The sequence below is a fragment of the Lonchura striata genome, chromosome 1 (genome assembly GCF_050655825.1).
Source record: "Lonchura striata isolate lonStrDom1 chromosome 1, ASM5065582v1, whole genome shotgun sequence".
Classification (NCBI taxonomy): Eukaryota; Metazoa; Chordata; class Aves; order Passeriformes; family Estrildidae; genus Lonchura; species Lonchura striata.
This window is the reverse complement of record NC_140703.1, coordinates 40,476,322-40,503,270: the sequence shown is the minus strand read 5'-3', so window position 1 is coordinate 40,503,270 and position 26,949 is coordinate 40,476,322. Positions and strand designations below refer to the sequence as shown.

At 41.3% G+C, this 26,949-nt stretch overlaps 1 protein-coding gene across 2 annotated transcripts in view; it reads right to left on the bottom strand.

The window, feature by feature from the left end:
* Positions 1-18,277, bottom strand: part of MTNR1B (melatonin receptor 1B) — a 32,368-nt gene extending 14,091 nt beyond the window's left edge. The window contains exons 1-2 of one of the 2 annotated variants that reach the window (XM_085574945.1): positions 11,639-18,277; positions 47-11,453 (exon numbers count right to left, since the gene is read on the bottom strand). In XM_085574945.1, the coding sequence (XP_085431071.1) occupies positions 11,212-11,453; positions 11,639-12,161 (765 nt within the window). In that variant the 5' untranslated portion in view covers positions 12,162-18,277 and the 3' untranslated portion in view covers positions 47-11,211. Of the gene's footprint in view, positions 1-46; positions 11,454-11,638 lie in introns of those variants that run through there. The other variant, XM_021544992.4, reaches the window with a different exon arrangement.
* Positions 18,278-26,949: the final 8,672 nt, after the last annotated feature.

Here is a 26,949-nt window from a genome sequence, read left to right as displayed (position 1 = left end):
TGTAGTGTATATATATATATATATATATATATATATATATATATATATATACACACTACATGAGAATGTTTGTTCACCTACTTCACTATTGTGTTTGCCCTCCATAAGCAGAGCAGATATTCTTGCTTCATCTTTAACCAGGAAGCTGGCTGCACAGCAAGTTTTACAGTCTTTATGGTCCTAGCATACCAGGTGTTTCATAAGAGTGACTAAAGAAGATTGTATTGGTTTTAGATTATCCAACCAAAGGTATAATTACAGAACCTCAAATTAGTTACCTTTTCTTCTACTTTGAAATAACAGATGTCCAGTGCTGCAATTAGACTCTGGATTGTGTAGTTGAGGTTTCATACCCAGCACCATAAGCACAGGTAAAATCGTACAAACTCTTTCAACCCACTTACCAGTAGATCAATTTTTCTAGGCAAGTCAGTATGGTTACACCATCCTTTTACAAAGCCTGCCTCAACATCTGATTAATATTTTACATATTTTGCTTCTAATGACTGCAAAGGGAAGAATTAAAAAAGAAAGGAAAATCTTGCTTAATATGAAAACTGATTCAGAAAGTAATCTTTTGTCTATGGGCTCTAACCCCACCTGTGAATCTAATAACAAGTACTTTTGCAGTCACTTTAAAAATATCTCAGGGAGACTTCTTGTCCTTGAGTAGGAGTGCTCTAAATTTCCACAGCACAACACTTTCTGACACTATACTTTATGCCAGTAAAACACCTGGAGTATAATGTTGTACTATCTGACTTGTGGCAGGGAAGTTTGAATTTGAAATATTCTTTCTGTCATAACTGCTAACATAACAAGACAAAGGCATAGAAAGATACCAGTCCCCTATTAATCAAATTTTTTCCTCTCTAACAATCCAAAAATTACTGTGCATTCCAGTGAGTAACAACTGATTTCAAGCAAGCGGGTTGAAATGTTTAGTCTCTTGAATATATTTCCAAGACTCTTAAGAACCTTAACAGGCAATTCACAGAAAGGAGGGATGGACAACTCCCAGTTGGCACATAGTGACTATGCCATTTGCATGTCTTTACTTGTCTTGAAGAAAAGTAGCAGGTTTTAATAAAACAGCCTTTTATTTGTCAGTAGAAAATCTGATTAGAGTTGACTACTTCTAAGAACATATTTTATAAGTCCTAAGGATCACAACTCCAATGAGTTTCACCATAGACAGAATCTGTGCAGAATGGGCACTTGAATGAACACTTTTTTTCATTAAACTTGTGTGGATAATATTCAAAAAGTAGGCTATTTTTACTTGAATAAAAAGTAGGACATAAAAATACCTAGATTGATTATTACATATATTCATAGGTGACAGCCATCTCACAAAAGGTTCTTTTCCCTATTTGCACTCAAATGAAATGATGTGAATACTTGAATTATTTGGAAAAATTAAACTGTCTTTAGAATGAGAGGACACTGAGAATTTTGGCAGTATTGCAGCACATCATAGAGACATGAGGATGCCACTTATTGCTTCCTGTCTTCTTTGCAGTGATATATTTTACAATTTGCTGTTAGTTCTAAACTTACAATTAGTTAACATAATTATATTTACAAGGGCTGGGATACCAAGTGGATATATTTCTTGTTAGTCAGACTATTAGTTCCAAGAGCTGCATGTGCTATCTTCTGACAGCAATTATTGCCTACATTGAGCAAATACAGCAATATAAACCAACAGGTAAGCAGATGTTGTTCTATAGCAAAAAGATGACAGTATTAATGGAACAGTCATATAAATTATTATCATCTTCATAAGGTGTTTAAATATTGAAACAGATCCAAGTCCATAAAACACAGCTGAAAAAAAATAGTAGGGCTGTCAGAAGGGTTATGTTTTTTCTGCAGACATAATTTAAACAGCATTTATTACAGTGTAATCAAATACCTCTACAAATAATAAATAATTTAAAAAGAATCTCAACAATCAGGAGTTTAGTCATTTGATGAATGTGTTTAAGGTGTTTTTATCTGTTTTCATGTCAAGATGTAGCTGCCCCATATGCAGCTGGAATGTCAGGAAAACATTGACTCTGATACAGCTCAGTGCTTATCATTATGGAGATCAAAAGTAAAACAGAAGTTTCTAAAGCAGCTACTGTTGTTAGGGAGGACACACCACAGTGTTGCACACACAGTAATTTATACATGTTTCTGTGGGATTTTGCTGTCAGGAAATCCATTTTATACACTTATCAAGACGGAAAGTTAAGAAGCAGAATAACTGCTCAGATTCATTTTTAGGAAGATGAAAATTGCAATACCATTAGCATTCCTTTCTGCAAATGAAGAAATGGTTTTATCAGCTCAGGATAACATGGCTGTTTTCATATGTATTCTTGGGAACAAGGCAATGTACTTGCCAGCTTATGTCAAGATACCAATATGCACTTGTAAAGGATAACTTCTAAGAAGCCAAAATCTGAAGCATATCTGAAGGTAGTGGTACTCATAATAGATGTGAATTGGAGTAGGAGTAGAATTTACTCCTAGAGGCAGAGAACAGGTTGTCAGTGATTTAATGGAATGAGAGTAGTCTCCTATAACATCCTCAACACAATTATTAAAGTAATCTGGTGAATATATATCTGCTAAGAATAGATGAAAAAATTAGTCTTTTAAAATGAGTTGTCCTAGTGTTCTGTGGGGAGGTTTGGTCTCTTAGCTCTGGCTGATTGTACCAAAGAGCACCATGAATTGCTTCTGCTGCTCCATCCAAGAATAGAGCTTTACTGCAGAGAGGTCATTCCTCATGCAGTCAGTGAGTCTGGCAAAAGGAATGTCAGTCCAGAGTCCAGGAGAGAGCTGGCAGGAAAGGGAGTGCTCCTAAGACACACTGGAACTGCCATAATACAGCTGCTAAGAGCTCCTTCTAATTTCCTGTATCTGAGAGTACGTTTATGTTGGTTATATCAAGGAGATGAAGAAAACTTATTCATGCTCTGAGCTGAAAAAAAAAAAAGAAAAGGCAAAAGCTGTGTGACTGTGTTAAACTAGGCCTTAAAGGGAGCCTGAATACAGTCTTGCAGGAAAAGCATCATACTAACAGCATCCTTAGGTTTTCCTTCCCTTGAAACATGGGTAGAGTGAACTTGTGCCAAATGAAATACATGACATAAATACACCCTTAGATTCTTCTTTACAAGTTCAGGAAAACATACTTCTGCAGCTCAAATAAATCCTTATCATTCTGTTTCCTCTAAAGATAAGCATACCAAAAGCTCCACTTATTAAGTGGAATAGGACTTAATATTACATTCTAAAATAAAAGTATCTTGGACTTGATCTTGGCAATAAAGTTCCTTTTTGCTTATCAATAAATGAAATACTTACCATACAGAATAAAAATAAATGATATTTCAGAACAAGTATAACTTGGCAATAATATATTGCTAAGTGCTTCAAAGGAAGATACAAAATACCCTATGGCTGCAGAATAACCTGCACTGAGTTGCAATTTTACCCTAAACAGCATTCCCTGTGATGTAGATTGATAGAGAAGTTGGTGTTTTGTTTTTTTTTTTTACTTTATGATGTTTCTGTACTCCTAAATACTTCTTTCAATCCCTCTAGGATCATAATTACCTTAAAAACTTTCTATTTCTGAAATAATTTAAAATTCTGTATCCTTCAGACTTTTTCTCTTCTAGAACAACCTTAGGTTTCCACTTTTCACTTTTTTCTAAATTTACCTGCAAGATTCACCTCCTTTGTCACAGAAATTTTCTTATTTTGCAAATTAATAATACTGGCTTTTCACTTTGCTCTTCTACTTTGGGAATTACATGTTAACAAAGTTTAGAGTTATTATTTCAGAAGTAACTTCGAAGACTTATTTTCTCATTTGCTTACTGTTTGAACCAAGTCCCACAGAAAAGAGCATGGAATTGGTGATGAACTTATTCTGTTTCCTCTCCAAGAAGAGAATAGAAGCATAATTAGAATTATGGGATGAGTCACGGGCACATGACTGAATAGTTCTAGACATTATATAGAAAGATTTGGAGTATTGATCATTTGAAGGTATTTTCTGGGGAGAGGCTTCATATCTTCATGGACAGATTTCACCTAAGCATATGGGATACCAGCTTGCAATCCAAGCTGGCAGAATGAATAAAAAGAACTTGAAGTTGAGAGATGGGAAGAGAGCTTGAGAAGAAACCATATAGTTTCTTCATTTACCACCCAGGGCAAGGGAATTTTGGCTTCAGGAAGTTGGTGGCAAAAAATATAGAAAACAGGAGCTCAATCATTGTGGAGTTCAACTAGAGTGATAATATAAAAAGCAGTAGAGTCAGTTAAAGGGTGTGAGGAACTTATAAAATAAAATAGGAGATCAAAACCCAGTGAGAAATAAAAATTAAACTTTATGGAAACAATTCTGTTAGAATGGAACTGCACCAGTGATCAGAGAAGAGAAATACCAATCAAAAGGTCTATTGTCTTCATAAGAGAAGGAGAATGAAGAGACAGATTGAGAGAGAGGCTATCCCGGTAAAAGCCAAAATTACATTGGGGAAGAGTTGTAAAGACAATGTGCAGTGAAGAATGCAGAAACCTGAAATTGGATGAGAACACCTTCCTTTTAGTAGGAAAGCACTAATGGAGACGATTTAACATCAGGACAATGCAGGCCCTCATACGTAAAGGGGAAAATAAACACAGAAATTGCAGCTGAGTTCTGGACATACACCCACAAGATTTCTTCAATTCAGAGTAAATTTGCCAATATACCTCAGCCTTTGTTTTCATAAAGAACAAAGACATCCCTGAAGAGCCTGCCATAGAAAATAAGGTTGCATTGAAAATAGATGAGATTATTTTGGTTAAATTAAATAGAAGAATAAACAAAGCAGGCATAGCTAAGAAGGGGACTTGCACATTTTGATAAATAAAAGAAGCTAATTAGGAAAGTGAAATCAACTGTATTGAGGAGCTTAGGGACTTGAATGTGGAAGAAGGTTGGCATTTCTTCATATTAAAGTAACAAAAATATTCTCTGTAACTTGCATCCAAAAGAGGGAAAAAATATAAAAAAAAGGTTCCAGATCTAGACGGAGAAGAAGTTGTTTCAGTAAGGATACTGGGGGCAAGAAGTGAGGCTAGAAGTAAAAGACAGGCCCACCAAAGAAAACTGCCAGAGAGAGCAAAAATGGATAAAATGGAAACTGACACATCCCTCAAACTTCTTTGACTTTGCAAAGACTTCTAAAATGACGAAAATGCCCTTCCAGCACAGTAAAAAATAGGAAAGGAAAGACAAGTTACTGGAGGAGGGGACCCTGAAAATTGAGTTAAAATGGCTCCTGGTTTGAAGAAAGATTTTGCTAGACTTTTTAATAAGAACAAAAATGGTGGTCTTGGGGATAAGGCAGGCTGGCAGGTGAGGAATTAGCATGTCTATAATAAAGCAAAAATATCAGAAAGATTGAATATACTTGATGGCAGGAATTTTTTAACATCTGTTATCTCAGAGATAGTGTTGTGTTCTGATAGTATTGAGAGCTACATGTGGGACCTGTAAAAAGGGGCTGAAATGCTCTCTAGTCCTCACTGCCAGTAGGGAAGTGCAGATTTCTCTCAGGCTTGAGTGATTTGATTTCCCTCAGAGCTTGGCTCCCACATGCATCCCAAAGAGTAGTGTTGCCATGACTCACTTGCAGCTGTGGTGCTCTCACACTTTACTACCCATTTCCTCCTCGTTTGCTATAGTGCTGCACAAATGCTGTTTCTTTTTGCATGAATGGCGCTCGCAATAAGTCAGAAAATCAGGGACTAATAAGAACAGTAAACCTGTTTATTCAAGGTGGGAAATTGTTGAAGAGGAAGAATGAATTGAGAAATCTTTGGGCTCTTAATCTCAGTTGTTGCCAAGACTGAAGAGACAAGCTTGGAGGGATAGGAAAATTAAAGATGCATATACAGACAAATGAAATAAAAGTCAATGTGAGCTTATACAAAGTGGCTGTACCAACTAATCTGATCATCTTTATTTAATAAAAGCTGGACTTGTACTTTCTGGATCTGGGAGGTTGCTCTAAACAGATCTAGCTTTGGAATCACCAGGGTACCACTTACAGTCTGTTGCTACCACTGTCTGGACAATGATGAAAGAAAATTGTTGGACCGGAGGGAGATAACCTACATTGAAGTAATTTTGTCTGTTTCAGAAGTATTACATCACAAAACAAAGAGAACTAATGAAATTTTATGATAATACAAAGTTGAGAGTCTACTGATACATGGACATGTCAAGATTTTTTTTGCTTGAGGACTAAAAGACCAGAAAGTGGATAGCGTATAATAACATGAGATATGAGGTCAGGCACTGAAGGAATAATTGTGTAACAAAAGAAAAAGAAGAGCTGCATCAGCAAATGACTGCACCAAGAACAGTCACCCATATTATGCTACCACATAAAAGGAAAATGTGGCTTCCAGGCATACCAGGTCCATTTTGTCCATCCAGGAAAGGACAGAACAGAATAGAATGTTAATATTTTCTTGAGAGTATTGGTGGTACTTCATCTGCATTACTGCAAAGACAGATTAATTTAGTTTGCATAAGTGACCTGAAAGGCTTAAAAAACACAGGAAAATAAAGAACGGTAACTTAGTTTCCTCTAAGCTACTTGAAGGAAACTAAAACTATATGACTTGTCTATGGGAAAAAAAAAAAAGGTTGAGGGGTAAACATTACTCCCCATTAATATTGCACAAAAGCTCTCAACAGGTGGAGAAATGATCCATTCAAATTAAATTACAATTGTAATCCTATAAATAAAGATATCCACTCTAAGTAAGCAACTAATAATCACAAAGTTAAAATAAAGTAAAAACTAGTTTGAATCATGGTAAGAGTTAGAAGAGGTTTATTCTAAGCATTGGGTTCAATGAATTTTTGTGATTGTTGAAGCTATGTTCCCATCAATTTCTTAGCATTAAGCACCTCCAAGCTGAATGTGAGAGATAATATGAAGGCCAAACACACCCAGTCCCAGACCTAAGAATTCTGTAGATCCAGAGTTCAAGAAGTAAGGAGTACAAAAGCTGAAACCATCAGAGTGGGATTTCATGATCTACTCATCAAAATATGTTCTTGTCAGCATCACTGCTGATATTAAAGTACATTTTTTCCAAGTGGTTTCAGAGACAGGTTTATCCACTGTCATTTTGTAAGAGATGGATTCCACCACAGGAAACAACCATCCTGTACTCCAGTGGATAGGAAAAATAATAGCAGAGGAATAAAGGAGGGAAAGAGAACTGGTGTGGTCAAAGAGATTAAGAATAACCGAAAGCAGCAATTAACAATGGGGATAACTTACCTTCAGATACATCACAGAGATGTGGATCAGAGTCTATGGAAAGGGAAAGAGCATGGAGAAATACTACAAGACTTGCTTATATTGCTGAACATGTTTATTTAGTATATAGATAAGTACCAATATTATAATTCTACATGCAGGATTGTTTATTTTGTACCGATGTACATATGAGAAGCATTGTCCATCTCTAGAACCACATATACATTAGACAAAACTAAACATGCAAATACACCCATGCTCTTACAGGTAAAAGAAACATGAATTTTGGTTTAATTTGTGTTGCAACAGCACCTTGCTATTCAAATGGAAATTAGAGTCTCACTGTGCTGTGTTAGCTGTTATATATAGAAAGGAAAATAGTGGAGAGGGTGAGGAGGGCTGACAAAATGCACTAAAAATACCACTTTCCACTAATGCATTCTTTGGCAATGCACCAAGGTTAATATTAATATTCAACCAAAAGTCAAAGGGTCCCAAGTCCTCATTACTATTTGAAATGATATTGAGTTAATGCACCTAATTCTCACTTCTCACTGATTTTATGCTGGCTTTAGGGCCAATAAAGTATAAATGGTTTGCTTTATCTCTGTCCTCTGGGAGATGGCTTGCTGGTTGCCACCTTCTAGAGTGCTTCCTACCAGGTTCTTACCCCAGCCCATAATGTCACGTTTATAGCTATGGTTATACAAAAGTATCTTCAAAGTTCTTAAAAGCATCTAGTGGATTTGATTTATTTGATGGACCTTCAGGATACTTGATCATCAAACAGTGGTTGTTGAGCTCATGTAAACTTTAACACTTCAGAATTTTAGCAATGTGAAAGCTGCTGTCAACTGGGCATGTTTAATTGAAGACACACAAAATCAATAATTGTTTTTGAAAATTCAGAACACATTTGACATTTCAAAAAGAAAGGCAAGCTGATTTAATTTTATTATTTCCTCATACAAAGTTTTATTTAATTTTGTAGTGTGTTAGATGAAATTGCTCTCTTCCCAAATTAGAATGGATAAAAGCATTAATTTCTGCAAATTAAATCACTTTCAGAGATCAGAAGTTGCTCAGCCTCTCACAGAAAGACTGGGTGCAGTTATGTAAGAGAAGCATGTTGATTCATACCAATTATTCTATGCACTACTTGGAAGAGTCTTCACAGATTTTCCCCAAAACCAAATTTAAATGTGAGAAAGAGGCTTCTGTGTGATCTGAAACAATCATTCTGTTGTAAGGCTAGCAAAATTCCCATGTTTGAGGAGTCAATGAGCAATGTCCAGAAACACCAATCCTATCTATTCTTTATTTCTCTCCTACTGAACATAATAGGGTACAAGCCCAATGGCTAATAGGTCATTTTGTTTCACTCCATTCTTGCACGTCCCATTGTATAAAAGCATTAGAATATATTTACTTTTGGTCATGCTTTAATTTTAAGGACAGTAATACATAACTACATTGTTTCCAGTTATCAGAGCTCTCTGTGAAGTCTAGAACAGAAGAGTGTTGATAAATTCTGGAAAAACTGCTAAAGACCTGTATTGCTTTCTGAAGGCATGAATACTTCTTGTGCCACAGAAGTAGGCAGAACTGGTTAATTTATTCCTTATATACCTGTGACTTATTTGAAGTCCCAAACTCTCATCCAAGAAAAATCTCTCATTAGCTTCTTCAAAGGGAACTGAGTACTCATGATGTATAGTTCTTCCTTCCTTCAGACATCTAGATGTCTTCCTGTCATAACCATTCCCCTAACTTCATCTTTTTCTTCTCTGACAAGGTCTCACTCTTTTCATGCAGTTTTCCCTCACCATTTTGCTATCTACTGCATTCACTCCCCTCGCAAGTACAAACACATTGTTTCTCATTTGCTCAGAATAGAAACCTGCAAGTCCACCTGCGTTTCCTTCTTTCTTTGTCAAATTGTAAGGGCTCCCAAGTACTGCCTTAGCTCTCTGCCACTTTCCCATCCCCTCTATCACTCCATCCACATCAGTTTCCAGTCCTCTTCCACTGTGCTTCCTCCCTAAGAAATTTTACCTGAAAAGACTTCTGTAGACATTTACCAAACTATGCCCTTTCAGTTTCACCTCCAAGAGTCATGTCTCCCTGACGTAAAACAAAGAACTGGCAATTGAAAAGGTATTTAACCTTATGAAGATTATGTAGAAAGAATTCCCTGCTGTTTTTCACAGTACTTATCAAAGATAAAGAGATCTTTGGGACAGGGTCAGCGACATCCCATTAAGGATTATCGCGATTAGCAGGTATTTGAACTAGGTAAAACGACTATGTTTGGGGGTTTTTTGTTGTTGTTTTGTGGTGGTTTTTTTGATGTATTTTTTTTCCCCAGCAGTCCCAGGGTGCCACAGAGCCACAGAATACTTTGATCAGTATCTTGAAAGTTACTCTTCTAGGCATCACTCTCTTCCAGTCCAAACCCTCCCCTTTGCTGTTGTCTGGGTGAAGGGAAAGTTTCAGCAGAGAGTCCCTCTCTTCCTCTCCCTGGAAGGGATTTGCCGGCCGCCCTCTCCAGCGAGAGCCTGCTCCCTGGGCGCTTCCTGCCCCCGGAATCCCTCGGGAACTCGCCTTCCGCCGGCACGGAGGGGGCCGGGAGGGGCCGGTGAGTCACGGCGGGTCCCGCGGGACTCCCTTCCCCAGCCCAGCCCAGCCCAGCCCAGCCCAGCCCAGCCCCGCTCCGCTGCCCCGGGGCAGCGCCCGGCGCCGCTCGGCGGCCGCGGTCCCGCTCGGGGCGCGCAGGGCTCCGGCTCCGGGCGTGCCGGCACTGCCGGCCCCGGCACGGCTCTGCTTCTCTCGGCTTGTCCCCTGGGACGGACAGACCAAGCACAAGCGCATGGACTAGCCGCGGCCACCCCCATGTCTTCCCTCGTTCAGCCAAACCACCCTTCCAGACGTTCTCAGGTGCGGTGCTGCTCGGGGCGGGGTGTGATCTCTCAGCCCCGTGTAAACGGGGCTTGCCGGCATCCCCCGCCTGCAGCTAGACGTGCAGAGATTGGGGAGAGCAAGACTTACCCCTCCATAAACTGCTTTTGCCCCTAAGCACGATTTCACTCAAAGCAAGTGCCTACTCCCCATTAGCAGGAGCTCTAGTCACCGCACATGAGACACGACAGAGCACTTGGGAAGAGACACTGGTTGAAAAAACCCCAAACCAACACCCCCAGGAGAAACAAGCCAGTAGCTCTTCCTCCTTCCCAGTGGCAAGGGAGCACCCGCTGACACAGAGGATCGATGGCAGAACCCTCTGGTTCCGAGAACGGGGAACGTAGTGCTTCGGACTCCTGCCAGCTCCCAGCAAAGTTTGGTTATCCCGACCTGCGTGCGCATGTCAAAACGAGGGAACTCGAAGGAATGAGGAGTTCCGGGAACAGCTAAAAACTACAAGAAGTAGATACACCACGGTTTCGGGGGTAGCACTTTATACTGCATCCAGCGGAGCGCAGGTGTGCCCAGCTCTGCGCATCAGGGAGCAGTCGGCTCCATCGACGCGGGGAGCCGGAGGGGCTGTAGGATCCGCACGCAGCGGGACGTGCGCCAATCAGGGCCAGAGAAGCTGGTGAGAAACTACAGAGTTTTGTAGTTTGAAACACGTTGTAAGCAGCCCGGCAGATAGGAGGAGATAAAGCCAGTAAGTTTAGCAGGTAAAAACCGCAGAGCAACATTCTAGCACACACAAGGAGAAATTAAAGGCACAATTCAAAGACAACACCCCACTTTATTTGTTACGTTCTGTCTGAAGGATATGCGATGAGGATTTTGTGAAGACTACCGTGAACTCTGATGCAGACTCCAGAGATGGGGCTGAGCCGCTTCCCCACGCATGCACAGCACCGTATCTTTAGGACTCTTGAGCAAGTTTTAAAAGCTCCTCCTTCACGCCTCCGACCACTTTGGGCACGCTTTTCGTCGCCGGATGGCACCGATTCCCCTCCTCGGGAGCTCCATAGAGACCACATAGTGCCTCATTAGAAACCACGGAACGACCTGCGCTCTCTAACGGAGGGCAGGACGGACCCCAAGGAGAGCGCAGAGGCGGTGCGCTGGGAAGGGTCACTGAGCCCCTGGGGATCCCGGCACACACTACAGGGCAAGAGCAACGGATGGGGGCTCAGGTCTCCCGCCTTCAGGAGGCGGCCCGCACGGACTCGACAAGCGGGCTGGGCTCCTCAGGACAGCTGGAAGCGAGGACCAGGATAGCGGCGGGACTCCGGGCAGTCGCTGCTCCCTGCCGCCGCCGGGGCAGGGTGCGGGGGTCAAGCCCTTACCTGAGTTCCGGAGCTTGCGGTTCTTGAAGACGGAGAGGATGACCAGGAGGTTGCCCAGGATGTCCACCACGGTGGTGAAGATCAGCACGCTGGACAGCACCGGCACCACCCAGGCGGGCCGCGGGGCGCCCGCCGCCGCCGCCTCCCGTTCCGCCAAGCCGAGCCGGCCGCGCCCGCCCGGGTCACAGCAGTTCCTCAGGGAGCCGTTCTCCAGCATCGCGGCCACCCCGTCCCGGCGCCTCCCCGCGGTGACCGGCGGCGGCCCCGCGGACTGACCGCGCGGGCGGGCGGGAACGGCTTTAAGGGGCGCGCCGGGCGCCGCTCCGCCGGGAGGGGCGTGGATGGGGCGGTACCAGAGCCCCCTCCCCTTCGCGGGCGGTGGGGGAAGCCCGGGGGCGGGCCCAGCCCCGCCTGCCGAGGGAGGGAGGAGGCGGTGGCCGGCGGGAGCGGCGGCGCGGAGCGGCGGCGGCTGCCGGGGCGGGGGCAGCCTCCGCGGGTGGCGGAGGCGGCCGCTCTCGGCCATCCCCGGTGACAGCTTGCGTGGCCGGAGAGCCGCGGGGACAGGCGAGGGCGGTGGAGAAGCCTCTGTCCCAAAGCGCTGCTCCTGCCCCAGGGCTCAGCTGCGAACATCCGCCATCCGCCGCCGGGAGAGCGCTTGTCTGGGGGTTGTTTGTGTTTTGTTCTGGGGAGTTGGTTTGATTGTTTTTTCCCTGCCCCGCGGCTCGGACCGCTGTGTTCCTGGCAGCGCAAGGCCAGCGCTCCCCCCGCCTCTCTCGCCGCCAGGCACACGGTGCGCCCAGACGAGTGTTCCTGGCACATTCCTCCCGTCGGCCTGGCAGCACATCTGAAAGGGTCGTACACTGCCTTCGCCGTGGCCTTGTGCCTCGCGTTTGAGCACAGCGGTCAGGCCGAGAATAAGGGCTAAGGGCGATAACTGCGAGCGCCACGGGCGGGACGTGCCCGCGCCAGTGTCGGCTTCGGAAGCTGGGCGCGTTTCGCGGGATTTTCCTCTCAAGCTGCAGGGCTGACAGAAGGGCTCCGACGGGCTTCCCTCTGCAATTACGCTTGAAACATATCGTTCCCTTTGGGCCCCGCAAAGTGACAGCTGCCATACGCTCATTTGCATCAAACAAACAGGCGAGACGCGTGCGGCAGAGGAGGGCACAGCCCGCGGGTCGCCGTGCCCGGCTGGCGGCGTGGCACCGCCGCCACGTGCCGCTGCCACCGGCACCGGGCGCACACAGCGGGGCCGGCAATTAGGGTTGCCCTCGGCAGCCGTAACTCGGGAGGGGTTTGTGACCTACTTCGCATTGTTTTCAGGCCACCCAGGTCACACTGTATCGCTGCCCTGCTTTCAGAGGAAGGTATGCCCCCCAGTTTTTCAAGAATTAGATCCTAAGGTAACTTGCCTTGTGGAGTTAGGTTGGAAAAACAGGACAAGTTTCTGTCTTTTCTAACTGTGAATAACTTATTTGGGCTCATTGCTTCTTTGAGACTTACCATGCACTGGTGTAATCAAAACGCTAAAGATTACTTTGTATTTTTTGATTTTTTTTTTTCTTAGAAATAGTTTACTGTTCAGTTTTAAATCCTAGTCAATTTCAAATAAACTGAAGTAGTCCTGGTTGGAATGAACATAGAATCATACATGTGGATTTTTTTGTGCTGCTCTTATTTACAGTGATTTAAAAAATAAAAAGAAAACAGCCCTACTTCAGATGCTTTCTGTTTAATGTAGGCAATATGTAAGTCATCATGGTCCTTTTCAAACTACAGCTGGAGTTATCACGGCTTCATGGCTTGGATCAAAAATGAACCTTCTTCTGAGAATTATCACTCCTAAATAGTTGTTTTGCCATTCTGACGTAGGAGAGTAATAACTGTTCTCTTGACAGGACAGGCTCATTCTTGATGGAAGTGAGAGTTCACTTCATTTTCCTTTTTCTTTCTCCAGAAGCTGAAAAGGTAGCTGATCCAAGGAAATGCATATTTTCTGTATTCATCAGTGCAAAGGAGGATTTTTCACTAATGATCTTTAAGAATAGTTTAAGAATAACTTTTGTGTTACAGTGTTTCCCTTTATCTGCCTCTGTTCCAATTTCTCCTTTCAGAAAGTTGTTATTCTCACTGCCCATTATCTATGTACTACTCTAGACTTATGGACTTGTTAGGGGAAACTTGCACATATTATAATTTATTTCCATGCCTGAGGCTCTTTCTGGGCATCCTTCCAGAATCTGTGTAAATGCTTTCAGGAGAACTGTACCATTTTGTTGTCTGTCATTACTACAGGATTTATCTTTAACTGTTTGTTGAAAGCTTAAACTGTCCCTGAGCATAAACGTGGCTTTTCAAAGTAGGCTTTGCTCCCGGCATTACCCAGGTTTGCAGTTTGTCCCCACAAGAGGAACAATGTATTTCTCCCTGTCACACACAATTGTTATGTATCATTGCTCACTTCATTTAATAACTCCCAAAAGTATACCAAGTGATTTAGAGAAAAATTAGAATGCTATGGCCTGAGCTTGGCCCGAAGTATAAGCCTGCCACAAAATGTGAAACAGACTGAAGCGTTCTGGCTTTGGAACAAGAATCTGACTTTGGTGGATGCACTGGCATTTGACATTAGAAAAACAAGCAGATCAGAATAAAACTGGTACCTTTCCTGCCTCTGCAACCTGTAAAGAGCATGTTCTTTATCTGCTCTGAATTTCCACTCTCTTCATTAATATCAGTAACAAAGATTGGAATTATTATTTGGTGTTGTCTGTCAAAGGATAAATTATAAATGTTAATCTTCTTTGCTTTGCGTAATGATTGATTAAGATGCATTAAACGATCTGTGGATGAACTTACTCAGCTTTTTAGTAGCCTTATTTCCAATTAGCCAAATTCTCTTTGAAAGTGAAATAGGTATTTAAGCCTATTGATTGTTGGAGTTATAAAATAACTAATTGTTGCAAAAAGCTCTCCATCTCAAAGGAAGAGATATAGTCTTCACAGTTGGATTTTTAAGACCTTTATATTTTTAATTTTGGGGAAATATTCTTCCATGTCTAGGAAAATTAGCCATGTCTTGTGTTTCTTTTTGAAAGCAATCTAATTTTTTTAAAAGGCAAGCTCTATTTGTTTTGCAGGAATTGCCTGAACAGTGGAGCAGTCAAATATTCCATGCATTGCTCGGCTGCCTGAGGCTAAACTCGCTTGTCTTTTTTTTTTTTTTTTTTTTTTTTTTTCCTTTTCATTCTGAAGGAAAATGACTGCTTCCTGGAAATACATTCAAGCACTTTTTTCCCTGTGATTTGCTGATTTGACTTTCTAAATCTGTAACTGATCACAGAAGTCAAAAGTTTTCATGAGCACAAATAAAATTTCAGGACAGAGGATCCCTTTGGTAAAATCTCTTGAATTTCAGGTATTCCACTGAGGAAGAGATTATATCTCCTCTGTGTTTTTTATTTCAGCACTCATTTCTACAAAACCAAGGGACACTTATAGCTAAAATGGACAGTTTCCAAATAGCATTCCTACTTCTAACTCAACTCAGTCTGAGTTGATTGTTCTCACTGTGTACACCACGGTAGGGTTTGGAGTCTTATACCTTTTATACCTCTTTCTATACAATTAGGGGTTTTTAAATATATGTCTATATTTTTAAGTCAGCTTGAGCCCACTGTTTAAATTAAAGTCTGTCCACTGGTATCATGAGCATGTACAAAAAGGGTGGTATCTTCTCTGATCAGGAAGGGTCTTTCCCTTCTGTAGGAACAGAAGATTCACTTATTAACACTTTCTGGTCTGGGTTTCATCTTTTCCATGCAATGTTAATACTTTTAATGTAGAAATCAAAGCCTTAGTTAGAGGAGGATTATTTTGTTGTCCATAATTTTCCAACCCCTTTTAACCTGTTGGAAATTGCCCATAAAATGAGATCTGCCATCCCAGTCTCAATAATTTATTGATGTTTTAGTCACACTGAATTTCCATGGCACATAAGAGGATCCTTTTGCTGTGAATTCAGTGAAAAGAGTCACCCATTTTTGAAACTTTAATCAATAGATTGGACAAAGCAGAGATGTGGAGTGGGAAGGGATTTAGGTTGAGTATGTCTCAAGCTAAGGGAGAGAGAGAAATCGAGATCAGCTTCCCAAGGATTGTACACATTTATTGCCCTGTGATCATTGGATAGGTGTGGGAAGTAGGTGGAATAGATAACCTTGTGAATGACTTTCTGCTGAAACTGAAGAGGGTATTTGAGGACTAGCTTAGACTAGGTATTGCAGTGTGAGGTGATTAAAGGGGAAGATTGCTTGGGGAAGATTATTCCAAGGGTTATTGCAGGACTAAAGCTACACGTCAGATCTCTTGATTAGGACCCAGTGTTGAATTTCAAAGCCATGCTACCTCTAAACATGCTCTCCTATTCCACCTTCCCCACTCTTTAGTGTAAATGGTTATGTGTATATATGTACTTTGTATACAATATATGTACACACACACACATATACATATATTGTCCACACACACACACTTTGTGTATACCACAAGCTGCTGTTGCTATTCCTCTCCTGGGACTGTTCTGCCAATTTGTGTTGTGCTTTCCTAATATACAACCACAAGCTGGAGTAGAAGAAACTGATTTTCATTCATGACCTCAACTAATATTTGAACTTACATTTTTCAGAGGTGAAAGGCTAATTCCCTTATTCCGTATAACCCTATGACTAATCCTTTTTAAGATGGAAACCAGAGCCAGAAGAACATAATTGGTTTATATTATTAGAGAGAGCTACCACAATCCTGATGTTTATGTAGCATTCAGGTGCTGTTATCTCTATACTTCAGCTTGTTTTTTGCAAGCAGCTGCTAGTTTTGTCACAGCCAGAAGGCCTAGATGGGCTGGGAAGGGAGAGATGGACTGGCAGTCAGGAGGCTCTGAAGTCCTGGTGGTGACTGTCCCAAGAATCTATCATGGGACTGTGGCTAACTAACTAATTTTGTTTCTTCGTCTCTTTTGTCGCATTAAAATGAGGCTAAGGAAAGTCTGTTATGTACTTCTTGGAAGGGAATTGAGAGTGAATTTTTTAATGTTTTAAAAGAAATTTAATTTTGCTATGCAGCTTATTGTCTTTTTTTAAGTTAATGCAAAGCTGTCTCAAATGGTCTAAGCTCCATAAAAACAAGCCTGCAGCTCTCTGCCAACACCAGCAGTAATGGATGGTCTGCTTCACAGGGCTGACCATGCATGAACTGAAATTTGGAACCAAGGAATAATTTGGTTTGGTGAATCAAATGAGTTCAAAACTTAAACACAACTTTTTAAATAAAGATAGAACTCATGTTTCATTCTTCACCATCAGTTTCCACCAGTATTGTGCTCAAGACAATATAAACTGTGCTGTCTTGGGCTTTCTCATGGTGAGCAGGTATCAGCTGAGATGTGAGGTATCACCTGATATCAGTCAGGTGCTGATACAATATACACAAAGCACAGTTGCAACTTCCTTTTTCCCAAAGGCTTCTCTACTCAGGTTTTGATTTTCACAAAATGTCTGAAAGTATAATAACCTCAAAGCTTGAGGCCAGGACTCAAATCTAGTGCAATTTAGCAAAAGTTTAAAAGTTATAGGGAGGGGCTAAGAGTAGGCCAGATATGTTAATAGAAGGCCTGATTATCTTAAGTCAAATTTTCATGGGAAGTTTGGGTTACAGTGGTTCTGTAATAGCACGTTTTCATCAAGACTACCAAGAGTTGTGTCCACTTGTTGTTCCTCTCACATATGTTCTTCCGTGCCAGGGAAATAAGAAATGGGACTGGAGCTGGAACATGATGGACCCCTGGAAATAAAATGTGAGTCAGACTTGGTGATTGCTTGATTAGAATATATAATTTTCTGATAACAACCATCATGCCAACAAAATTAAATCCTGACTGAATTTGTTTTCCCACTATTACCTATGATTCATAGGTAGTGGGTTGACCCTGGCTGGATGCCAGACACCCACCAAAGCTTTTCTATCACTCTCCTCCACAGGTGGACAGGATAGAGAACATATAATGAAGGGTTCATGAAATAAGGTAAGAACCAGGAGAGATCACTCACCAGCTACCATCACAGGAAAGACAGACTCAGATTTGGAATATTATCTGAATTTATTGCCAACAAAATCAGAGTAGAATAATAAGAAGTAAAAATAGACCTTATAACACCTTCCTCCCACCCCTCCCTCCTTCCCAGCTCTACCTGTTGCACGCCATAATCTCAGGGAGACCAGGAATTTGGGTTATGGTCACTTCATAACACATTGTTCATGTCTCTGCTCAGGGAGAGGAGTCTTTCACCTGCTCCAACATGGAGTGTCTCCCAAAGGAGACAGTTCTCCATGAACTTCTCCACTGTGAGTCTACCAAACAAGCAACAGTTCTCCACAAACTCTTGCAATGTGTGTCTCTCTTCCATGGGGTGCAGTCCTCCAAGGACAGGCTGCTCCAGTGTTGATCCCCCACAAGGTACAAGTCCTACCCCTGCTCCTCTCTCCACAGGTCTGCAGTCCAGGAGCCTGCTCCACCATGGGTCTTCCAGAAGTTCACAGCCTTGTCTCAGGCATCCACCTGCTCCAGTGTGGGGTCCAGCTCCTCCAGGGGCTGCAGGTGGATCTCTGCATCCCTGTGGACCATGGCACCCATGGGCTGCAGGAGCACAGCTGCCCCACCATGGCCTGCAGCATGGCTTGCAGGGGAACCTCATCTCTGGTGCCTGGAGCACCTCCTCCTCACCTTCTCCACTGACCTTGATGTCTGCAGGGCTGTTCCTCTCACATATTGTTGCCCCACTCTTTTCCAGCCACAATTACATCTGGACAATAACTTCTTTTTTTTTTTTTTTATGTATTATCATAGAGGCATTATCATAATTTCTAATTGGCCAAGCCCTGGCTAGTGGCACATCTGTCTTGGAGTTGGCTGGCATTAACTTACAGCAGCTTCTCACAGGAGCCACCCATCGCCTCCTGCTACCAAAACGTGGCTATGCAAACCCAATGCAGCAGGAGTGTGGCCCTTTGAATAACTAACTGGACCACCAGCAAGTCAACAGAGTGGATTTAGTGGTGCCATTCAGTTGCAATGTAAGATGGATCATGTTTCTCAGGGTTGGGAGGCAGAATAATAGATCATGGTGTAAATTGAAACTTACTGCCTGGATTCATTGCTTTGCCTGCTGACCCACTGAATAATCTACCATCTGAGGTATAGCTGCTGTTTAGGGGCAATACTGTGTGTCTGTCTTCAGTGGCAAACAACATAAAGGCTAAACATCACTTCATTTACCCTAGGAGCATTTAAGAGGGAAAAAATATTGTGATAGGTTTTAAGAGGTGTAGTGCTCTTGTGATGGCCTTCATTCCAGGTGAGTTTCATCTGTTAAAGTTATTGAGGTGATTTTATGTGCATTAGATCATTCACTGCACTACAGTCTTCTTCTTATTAATGCTGAAAATTTACATCTAGGTTAGAATTTTATTGTGTCAAGTTCAAAAGAATCCCCAACTATTTTTTTCATCTGTGTGCAGTAATAATCATGCTTTTCTTCTGTCACTCTCGTAGCACAAAGGTCAAAATCATTTAGGACAAAGCTATGTTTATGGTAAATGTTAATTATTCTGCATTGACTGGAATTCATTAACTGTACAAAATGCCTGGAGGTATGTTTGTGGAAGTAGCTCAGAATTGTTTTTTAACTCAGTATGATTATTACCTCAAACAATAAGAAAGTAAATACTGTTGGGGTTGGTATGGCTGGCATGTGGGATATGAATGCAAGCAGAATAACAAAGGAAGAATTCAGGAAGCAATTTGGAACATGCTGTGGTGGCATTATGTTTAAAACTAACATAAGGGAAAGGAGTGTGTCTGCTTTATGAAGAGAAACTTGGCTGGCAAGAGATTAGGGCTGTATGAGTTGTGGAGAAATGGTATGGGTCATGGATAAAAATTTGGAAAGGAAGACAACAAAAATAGCCTATTTTTCTGCTTTTTAATATTAATTAGTACATTGCTGAAAACAGGATACTTGAAAAATGCACTGAGTCATAACGGGTTAGTCAAGTCAAACTATCATACTTTTAAGCTTTCACAGAATAAAAACCAAAACCAGTTCCAATGTTTAAAGTTAAGGTCTCTAAAGTAGGACATGAAGAACAATAGAATATATAGTACTTTCGACTCAAAATTTCAGAGGGGCCACATTAAAAAACCCACCAGTACACCAATGAGATACAAATTGACAATATGCCATTCTTTTGTCAGATGAAACCTAATAATAATTTCCTCACCCACTGGTGTGGGCAAAACTGATCCACTTATGGAACACATCTGTCTGTTAGAGACAGTAAGTGGTCATTCACCACTGTGACATAGGGTGACAAAAAAAGTATTGAATTTGGTTATTCTTATTTTTCTGACACATGACTTGGCAACCCTAAGCTGCAGTTTCCTGGAATTCTTTTTTTGTCATGTCATAGATTTTCTTTTTTGGAAAAAACTCCAAAAATCGAATACTCTGTCATTCAGAATTATTGACTTCATGTGGGCTGTCACTGATAGTGAACCTTATGCATTTAAATCTTCTCCAGAGCTCTCTTGAAATTGATGACATCACAATTTGTTGCCATTCTCTTTTTGTTTTCATCAGCATTAAATTAGTCCGAAGCTATTGACTTTCATGGCCACTTGATTTCAGCAGAAGATAGAAGAAGCTCAGGAATCTGGGTTTCATTCTAGAGTATGGAAAAGCTGTGTTTTTAGGGTTCTAACCTTTCAAGCTGATCCTTCCATATATGTTCTCTTCTGCTCTATCTTATCAAGTTCCTCCCCATCTTTGGGTATATCACACCTTGTTCATACTTTAATTCATTGCTTCATTCCTGTCTGCTTTCTCAGACAGTCCTTGTATCCCCTTTGGGAGCTTCTCTGAGATCCCAGGACCTCCCTTTCCCAATGTGCAGGCAGTCTCCTTGCCTAACAAAGTCTGGTTCTCCTTTCAAAACCGTGGAAGTTTTGTTTCACACTTTCCCCTGCTTCTTTGTCTCCCCAGTCTCACCACCCTTTTCTGCTTTAAGATCAATCCATCCTGTATTTTCTTTCTCCCTTGCTGCTGATCCCTATTTCTCTCCCTTTTCCTCCTTTTTCCCCAGGAACCTGTCGGTACCTCATGTTACCTTGTCTTATGGCTTTGTTTGCTTTTAATTTCTGAAGGTCTAGCCTAGGCTTCTCGAGCAGGCTGGGCCCTCCCCGAGCTTTGGCAGACAGATTGTCCCAACTGACCAGCTCCTCCTGCTATGTCCTGCTTTTGACTTGCATTGGATTGATTTTTGTCCTCTCCAGACTAAGTGAAGGAAAATTCCCTTGTGTGTTGTAAGGGTGTTCACATGATTTAAGGGAAATGAGAACTTAGGGGCCTTTTTTTCTCATTTCCAGTCATAAACCCAGCCCAGTCACTCTCAGGACAGAGGACTTTGGGAAGCAGCTTTCGACTGAACCATGGAAAGTCAGGTCAGTGTGAGCAGGATGAAGGGGATGAAATGCATTCAACCACTCTGCTAAGGTGATATTCACAATAGTCACAGGGTGAAGAGAGAAAAATCTCTGCAGTTTTGGGGGGATTCTCCCAACTGGGATTCCCCCATTTTAATCAGCATTAGAACTTGACAAAAGCTTATACATCTTAAAGGGGAATAGAAGCTATATACAGGATTGCCCTGCAACTTCGGAGACAACATGACATTAGCCTAAAATTTGGGTCCAAGATGCTCAGTTCCATAGGATGCATCAGCAGTGAGGGGCATGGTGGCATTTGGATATCTTATTAAGGGTCTGTAGCAGAAGGGTAGGTGAGCTTTGAGATTACTTACTGTATCTTCTGGGAAAAGGAAGTAGGAGAGAACAGCAGCTCCAGATCATTCTCCCCCAAATGTCTGCCTAACCATGTCTGTGATTTTCAGTCTTCAATCCATATATGTGTATATCTTTCTGCTTTGTAATTATAAACTTTTTTTTCTTTTTTGGTCACCCTTTGGGACAAACTGAACCTTTTATTTGGGTCAGTTTTTTAGTAGGTATGATTACCATTTCTTGGCATCACAGTCCTTCTGCCTCTATATTTATAGTAAAGTTTCTTCATTCCCAAATTTGTGTCTCAATGTTTGAAGAAGCTTTCATGATTTTACAGGAATTTCCTTTCTTAAAAACTTTCCAATCTTGTGTGTGTTTTTTTTTTCTTCTTATTCCACGGTAGCATAATTTTAGAAAGCTCTTTTAAAGGCTTTCTCAGGGACCCTTGAAATTACAAACATTTTCCTGTCTTTTCCCCTGTGTTTGAAACATGATGGCTCACAGTGTTATATAAGTTCTCTGTTTCAGTCTTGCCTTTATGATTGTGGAGGCTGCATTTTTTCAGAGACCATGGGACCAAGTAGTTGAAGCTGGAGGAGGATAGTCTAATGGGTCTAGTAGGAATGGCAGCATTTATACTACTTTGTGCAGTCCTAACTAAAACTGTGTCACTGAAACATGACCAAGCAATGAAAAGAAACACTAATTGGACAGGTTAGGGAGCATGCTGGAAGACCACAGAGCAGTTTGGGTTGGATGGTGGTAAACTTCCCAGTCTGGCCATTCATGACACTCTCTGGCAGTCACATTCTCAACACCAGAGGCTGGGACTGAAGCCCCTTCACAGCAGGCAGCATCAGTGACCCAGTGGGACCTTTCCTGACTCCAGACACACCCCACACTCACACACAGGCAGACCAGGTTTCCTTACTGCAGATTTCAACCCCAGAGTTGACCTCAGGTTTTCCATAACAGAGTCCCATAAATTGCTTTATTCCATAAAGCAATTTATTCATGGTGCAGCAATACAGAAACAGTCAAAGCTGGTGCCTTCAAGAAGGGACCCTGCACAAAGGAACCCCTAGGGCTGTTATACCCCCACAGTCCAAGTCTCAGGTCTTCCTCCAGATCCTTCTGATCCTAATGTGTTTCTAAGTGTCTGGTCGCCTGGATGTGCCACAGGTCCCCATGTCTTTTGTTATGCAACTGTCAGGAGTTCACAGCTTGGGCTTAAAATGTCTGTCCCCATCTTCCATGTAGGACCACTTTAAGTATTGAAAGACCACAGTAAGGTCTCCCTGGAGTCTTCTCTTCTTCTGGCTAAACCATTTAATCTCTCTCAGCTTTTCTTCATAATATATGTGCTCTGGGCTGCTGAGCATCTTCTCAGCTACATGTTCTTCTTGTGTTGGGACCCCAGAATGGGACACAGCACTGCAGGTGGAGTCTCATGAAGGCAGAATGAAGAGTCAGAATCCCCTCCCTTGTCCTGCTGCCCATGCTGCTTTAATACAGCCCAGGATATGATAGGCTATCTGTGTTGCTTGCTCATGTCCAGCCTGCCATCCACCAGCACTGCTAGGTCTAAGATATGCTCTTATTCACTGAAATAAAATCTTGTCTTCCTGGAAAAGAGACTGGAAAGGTTTCAAAAGAAAGGAAAAATGAACCAAACACTGTTGTGTTATAGGATTCTCCTGGTTTTGTAACTCTTACAGAAATACTGACATTTGTAATACCTGCAGGACTGCTCTTCTTGTTACGTCTATGTTTTGGCACATGAGTAATAGCACCTATAAGCCTTAATCTGCACTTTGCTAGTTCTGACTACTTGTATTTCTGGTACTGCTACCTCATGTCAGACATCAAGTTTAAAGCAGAATTGTTAAGAACTTTAGTTGTTTGGGGGAATAAAATAAAATGTTAGACTGAAATAAAGGATATGCCTCTTAAATTTATGTTTGTGTCAGCAAAGTATTTCTAAAATTCATGTTTATATTAAAGCAAACGTTTTACTGGGACCAAGTTCTCACTAATAGTTTTTAATACTGAGACTCTAAATTATTTTACTTGAGGTCAGAATCAGGACAGGGCAACAGATCTTCTTCAAGGCTTTCATTTTTTCCTGTTGGTTTTGTAATGTGAGAACTTGCAAAAGTCCAAGGGTAGCCCATTGATATCTTCTAGTACTGGTTATGTACCAGCCTGCTAAGCTTTGAATTGCTGTCGTCCACATAATTTGCACAGTCACCAAAATCATCCTGATCATTCTTCAGCCATCAAGTCCAACTCAGCTCACCTTCTAAATACCCTTAGCATTTGTTGCAATTGATTAAAATTCACCCCAAAATTTACTGGCCTATTATAACACACATTTGCAATAATTTCTTTCATAAGTGTTATTTTAAAATGTATGTAGAAAGAAATAATATCCTTCTATAGAGTTTGCAGTAAATGTTCATATACATACATATTATAAATTAGTTTATGGTAGCTTGGACAAAAACACACACAAAGACCATTACAGTCTGAATAAGCAATTACAGATTGATTGGATATGGATGGGACAATTCCAGAGTCACTCTTGATCACTTTTGGAACAGAAAGCTGTTGTCTTCCTAAGTAATGCCTGCCTTGCCCTGATGTTTGCTGACCTCCTTCTGTAAAAACTACCCAGAAAATTCCATCTTTTGTTCTACCCCAGGTCCATGATTTTATTCACAGTTATTTTAAAAAGTCTTGGCTGTAGCACTATATAAGCATGCAGTCTTTTAAAATACAGCTCTTACTTTTGTGCATCTGACTGATTCACCTTTGCTTTTCAACACTTGGAATAGTAAGTCCTATAAATAGACAAAATCATATCTATGTGCAGTTTTATATTACATACACACTTTTATGAGTTGATGATCAATTAATCATATTCTTATTAATAGAATAAGATATATCCTTGATCAGTGACAGCACCAGACAAGGCAACTGACCTATAAAAGTATTACATCTATCCTGTTTCAGATAGGATAATAAAATTAAATTAAAATCAAGTGAAATGGAGTCAAGCAACTTATAATTAAATATACTTGCAGTGTTTGAATAGATTCCTTTTCTGTTCTACCTCTGGCAGATAAAGCAGAATGGATTGTTATTAATAGTTATCCAAGTTACTCCAGCTTAAAGATTGTTATTAATAGTTATCCGAGTTACTCCAGCTTAAGGGTTGTTATTAATAGTTATCCGAGTTACTCCAGTTTAAGTATCTCTCTGCATAGGATTTTCTAGTGATCTTAAAGGCCTGATTAACTGAGTGTTTACTTTTTCATTTCATGCAATTCATCACCTAAGATGGCTATACTATTGTTTCTATGTACTCAATTCTTATTATGCATTTCTTATGTATTATTTATAACTGATAGGTTATAAATATTTGTTTTATCTTAAATTAGCAGTGCTTATATATGCATAGGCTTCTACAACATTTCCTTTTGTTTAGCTGTTTTTTTGGGGCACATTTTGTTTTGGCTTTTTTTTTTTTTATTTCCTTATCTGTACTCTGAAAAAAATACAGGTTTTCACATGTCACTTAAAATCAGACACTGTAGTGTTAACTTCGGTAGTCAAGAGGTAGATCTCTCCAAGTTCAGATGAAATAGCTAATATCTTTCTCTCCCATTGAAGGGTCACACCTAATCCACCATCCTTTCAACTGTTAATTACTGACATGTGCTATGTAGCACTTTGTTGGTGTTTTTCCTTTTTATTTTTCTGTTGATTTTATAGACAATGGACCCCCCCACCCCAGATTTCTTTCATGCACCTCCTCATATGCCTCAATGAATTTAACAATACTCAGTGAATTTGAATGGCTCATTTTTCATTCTAATTGTTTTGCAGTTGTTTGTCTGGTTCTGCAGTTTCAAACATTTTAGCTACTCTAGCAGTTAGATATTATTTTGTATGATATTCTTCCAAAACTATTCAGAATAAGTGTTGGAGGAGACTCGGAGCTGATGCTGCCTTTTCTTTTGTTGTTTTCTGCTTCTGGGATTTGTACCATATTTGGCTCTCCTATTCATACAATGCTTCACTCTTATCCCTCTTTCTTAAGTCCAATTGCTGCAGGTCATCGTTAGCAAATGTTAAAGCCCTGACTCATTCCTGTGTTTATTATCTCTCCGAGCCTTTTGTTCATCTCTCAAAATTTTCCTTGCTTATTGGAACCTCTGTGTTAATTCAGCCAAAGTAGTGGTTCCCAGTCTGATTTAGTGCTTGCTGCTGCTGTAGCTGGGCTCCCCTGCTGCTACCCTAATGGTTTTCCCCCATTTAACCCATAATTCCACAAAGTTATGCCTGTTAAGAGCACTGTATTTTTTCTAACTGGTTTAATTTACTTGGAATTTCAGTTCCTTGTGATAGCAATTTGCTGCCCCATCTCCATTCCTTCCCATTTACTATAGTATTGTTGCTCAAAAGAGCTATTGGTTTCCTCTGCATGTCTGTCAGAGCTGGGTTTGGAATAATGCACAGTGCAGTGAATAATAATGCAGCTGTGGTGAGTTCCTCTCCAGTTTTCCCAGCACAGTTATTATTATCAGTCCCTATCCTGGATTTGTCTGGATCACTATATCTCTCTTCATCCTGGTGTTTCAGGTGTCCCAAAGAGCTGAAGCAAACCTGTTCTGACTTTGAAACTGTGCTTACAGGGCTGCTGTGTGTTTCACTCATCCTTTAAGATCAGCCCTGGCAGAAGAAAAGTGGGAGTCAGTAGCCTCTCTGATTCCAGAATTAAAACCTGCACTTCTGGTACTGTCTTCTGGTTTTCTCTCATTTCTCAACCTATCACTGACAAGGAGATTTACTCGGCCATTTGAGTTTACACGGTAAAGAAACAACCTTCTGCTTTTCATAGCTACATTCCCATCTGCTAAATCTGACACTTCTTTGGCAAATTCTTCCAGATTTTAGCCTGTTATTCTAAAATGTCTCCTCAGACCAGGGTCATTTGAGTATGCCTGAGCAGTTGCCACAGAGTATCCTGGGAAGTGGTGGCATCCTCACAATGAGGTTCATCCTGTTCCAGTCCTACAGCATTCAGGGATGCTCTCAAACCTGGATGCACATGCAACACCGAGTTGTGCAGCAGCTTCGGGTACATGTTCGGTCCGGCCTGAGCACTGTCTCACAGCCAGGACTGGTAAATGCTGCTCTTTTCTACAGATGCCTTCTCAGTCACTTTTTGCCTTGAAAAATACATCCCAACAGAAGCAAGCTGAGTGGCAGGTCTGCAAAGAGGACCTAGATTTTGATGTCAGAGAATATAAATATGAGCAAAGTGCTGTTTCTGTCTTTAGCTAGTTGCTGACCTGCTTCTTTCCTGCCAGTGTGGTTAGCAGTGGGCTGTCAGAAAGGATGTAGGCTGGGG